At 43.6% G+C, this 3,758-nt stretch overlaps 1 protein-coding gene across 1 annotated transcript; it reads left to right on the top strand.

The window, feature by feature from the left end:
* The first annotated feature begins 361 nt into the window (after window positions 1–361).
* Window positions 362–3,443, top strand: LOC124672938. Its single transcript, XM_047209090.1, has 3 exons — window positions 362–748; window positions 963–1,263; window positions 3,277–3,443. Exons 1-2 carry the CDS (start codon window positions 362–364, stop codon window positions 1,260–1,262), a joined length of 687 nt encoding a protein of 228 aa, XP_047065046.1. The 3' UTR covers window position 1,263; window positions 3,277–3,443.
* The last annotated feature ends 315 nt before the right edge of the window (window positions 3,444–3,758 follow it).

The raw sequence follows: 3,758 nt of genomic DNA, 5'->3' as shown, positions 1-3,758 counted from the left end.
GGAAGTTGCAATTTTATATCTTTTGGAAAAAAATTCAGCAGCCAATCACCCAATCTATTTTTTTCTCCAAGACAAGAAAACCAATCTAAACATTACATCCAGTGGCTTGAAAGGCACTGCTTGACTGAGAGAAGGTAATTGTGTAGTTGATTCGGGCACGCATCATTTCAGGTAATACCCGGTTAACCTAAGTCCAATAACAAAAACGGGTTAGAAACCCGAAAACAGAGGAGCTTTCGCCGTAAAACCCCCTCCCGTGTTCTTTCCAACCCCATTCCCCATTCCCACTCCGCTGCGCAACCCAACCACTCCGCCCCCACCGAGAGGGAGAAGCTTCGAGGAGCTAGGGTTTCCCACCCCAATGGCCATCGCCGACGCCACGGCGAAGCCCTCGCCGCCGCCGCCGCCGCGGTTCGTCCTCGCGGTGCTAGCGCTCGTGCCCTTCGTCCTCGCCCCGATGCTGGCGCTCGGGCGCGTCGTCCGCTTCGCGGCCCAAGCGCTCCCCTACCTGGGCTACGCGGTCATCTGGGTTCTCGCCGCGGCCTCGGCTGCCAAGGTCGTGGCGGCCCGCGCCTGGGGCGACGGCTCCGCCCCCGCCGTGCTTCTCCAGGCGCTCACGGACGCGGCTTTCAAGGTCTCCCTACGCGGCACCTTTCTCTTGCTCGCGCTTGCCGCCGTTCTGCTGTGCGGCGCTTGCCTGGCCTTCATGGTGGCAGCTGTATCTGGCTCCGGTTCCGAGTTCAAGAAGGTAGTTTCGAAATAACCCCCTCTGCTCTTTGCTGCGGTCAGATTGTACATGTCCATCATTCCAATTAATTTGCCAAGCAGAGTTTAAATTGTCTTGATGAGATGTAGTAGTGTTCCATGTGAGTCTTCATCTGCATCGTTCAGCTTTGGAAACATTCCATTCGCATATACTCATGTAGCTAGTTGGGGTTTTACTGAGATTGTTGTCCTCCCAGGGCGCCCTTGGAGCATTCAAGCAGCATTCGACTCGGGAGTTTTTCCCCCGCACTGCAGTTCTTGGATGGGTCGCGTATGTGCCTTTTATGCTGCTGCTTTTCACTGGTTATCTGATCCAAGACATGATGCCGTCACCTGTGGATGGATCCATATCTAAGGGGGAAATGATTGGATCTGTGATCGTGGATGTGGGGGTAGTTGGCACCAGTGCAATATCCTGCTTCGTTGTCATTCCAGCTTTAGCACTGCGTAACTGGAGGGATAACCAGTCGGACAGAAAAGCAGGACTCACTGTCTGAGGTACATACCTTCCCCTCTTCCTTGGCTTCTCCCATGTCTATGAGCCATATTATCGTCTCAACTAATTAGCATAATTTGTGTACATTGTTAGCCTTCTAATAACATGAAGGTACTGCCTCCAGCGTTGTGTATTTGCAACCATTTCTCTTAGCTGCAGAACCTAATGCCTAGTGGTTGATTTTTGTCTGTTATATTAAACGAATCATCCTCCTTTTGGAAAAAAATTAAACCAATGAAACTTCTGCTATTCCCTCTGGTTGCTGCATATTATCATCCATCATCCCGTTGGTCAACGTTTTTTTTTATTATCATCCATCATAACCATTGGGATTATTCTCAATTTTTAATTGTGTGAGTAGACCACTGCTGTAATTCTAGTGCTGTATGCCTTTGGTGCGAAGTGATCATCAAAATGAAATATCATGTAATAGCAGAAGTAATATTTTCTGTTTACATTCCATTGTAGCCTATGATCATTGCTATCTGTGCTGATAGTGAGATTCAATAATAGCTGTTTGCTGCTTCAGAACCGTTGGCAAGCACCTTTCTTATAAGCATGATGTTTCTAGTTTTATGAATCGTGATAATGTGTGAGTTTTTTCTTCTTTTGTTGCAATTGTCGCTCACTTTATGCCAACCACTTTTTGTGCATCCTAGTTAGACCTACAAGAGAGTATGCTTTCACGGCTGTTGATAGATGTTAGCTTTTCCTAAGAATATATGCATTTCAAAAGTAAAACAGATCTTCTTTGCTACAAGTTGCAGTTGACCAATCAGATGCTTACAGGGAGGTCAACAGTGGAAACCTAGTATGCATTGTTCATGTCATTTCCATGATTATTCTGATAGGTGCATTGTTCATGTCATTTCCATTTCAGAAGTAAAATAGTGGAAACCAATCAGATGCTAAGAATTTATTCATCAAACCTCGATGTGGTAGATCTCAAATTTCAAGGCCTCTGTCATCGTGTCGGCCATCTTCTACTTTGTTGCATTAGCTTGTTATTCATATGCCCTGTTTTATCTGTTACGTACCAACTTGGCGTTTTGTCTTAGTGAAGATAGCAAATAGAAACTCAATTTGATTATTCAAGTAGGTAAACTATGATGGTGATATATAGGACAGACATTCCCTCAATCCGTAGCTAGTATATACTTGCCTGTGGTGTTGTTCCATGACATTTTTGTCAAAGCCCTTTGAGGACACATGTTGATGTTTTAGTGATAATTCTTCCAATTTACGTGTTTTCAGTGTACTTTTATTACCCTAAAATGGTGATTTGTTTTCCTAGCGAAATTTGTAAGAAATATTTTTTATATAGTATTTTTTGCTTATATTTGCACTTCTTGTGCTGAAGAATACTACTGTCATGAGGTCAATTGCATAATGACAAATACATTTCATTCAGACAAGCTACATGATTTTTTTTTCCGACAAAGACAAGCTACAGGATGCCACTAGATCTACAGTATTGAAATTGCCTTTTCCACTATTGATACCATTCTCTTGTGCCCTGTGGAGTGTGGCTTGTGATGCTTTGCTCTGCCCACTATTCCTCATAGTGTAATGCATGTTGATTTATGAGGCTTGTGATCTCAAGCTGGTTTCCATATGTGGGTAACTACTGATTAGGCCATATTTACCATTGAGTGTTCTATAATTCAGAATCTGTTTTGAGCTAGCTACCATGTACATTGAATTTGCACCACTGAGGCACCCTGTGTTATGCGGACAAACAAGAGTTGCGCTTTATATGCTGAGTTGCAATTGTTGTATTCTCCATCTGATCTGACATGCAATCTAACCCTTCCCATTCTTGATTAAAAAATCCCTGTCAATGGTCTAGTTGCACTGCCATTGTAGTGACCATTGCCATACTGTTATCCTCTACATAGATCACCATATATGGTTTATAGTATTGGGTGTTTAATATTGTTAAACATACACATACTCACTCAAGTTGCTATTTGATGCTGCTAGTCTAATTAAATTATGGGCTTCTGTATTGACAGACATAACCCTGAACTGAAGGTGTGAGGAAACGCTGGGCAGATACAAGAGACTTCGCTGAAGATTATGGCCACTGACAAGTACTGGATCATAGTACATGTATTCCACGACTGTATATTGGTCCACTGAATGCTCCATGTGTGCTAGGAGCTCTCATGATTGGACATTGTGGTGTTTCAGACTTCAGTGTTTACCTGCTAGTGGGATTGCCTGGAATACGTTTGAAACCCTGCCGGAGGATAGTGCTTTAAATGCCTATAGAATTGGTCGTGTTTGCAGTTTCATGTTGGATGACTACTGTTTCTTTGCAAGAGGTGTTGGCTCTAGCAGTTATCACAGCATGATATGTGTGTGGTGATCTTGGATGTTATGTGTGTGCAGTTTTGTAGAGGATCTTCATTTGTGTTGTGGGTCTGTCATCTTCAGTCTGCAGAACTCATCTTTGGTAGCTTAAGCTTCAGAAATTAACAATTGCGATCTTCAA

The sequence above is a fragment of the Lolium rigidum genome, chromosome 7, assembly GCF_022539505.1.
Source record: "Lolium rigidum isolate FL_2022 chromosome 7, APGP_CSIRO_Lrig_0.1, whole genome shotgun sequence".
In the NCBI taxonomy this organism is placed as follows: domain Eukaryota; kingdom Viridiplantae; phylum Streptophyta; class Magnoliopsida; order Poales; family Poaceae; genus Lolium; species Lolium rigidum.
Note: the sequence above shows the minus strand (reverse complement) of the source record. Positions and strands in the feature narration are given on the sequence as shown.

Coding starts and splice junctions, on each gene's coding strand:
- LOC124672938 (XM_047209090.1), top strand. CDS start 362: ATGGCCATCGCCGACGCCACGGCGAAGCCCTCGCCGCCGCCGCCGCCG. Junction 749..962: donor CCGGTTCCGAGTTCAAGAAG/GTAGTTTCGAAA, acceptor TTGTCCTCCCAG/GGCGCCCTTGGAGCATTCAA.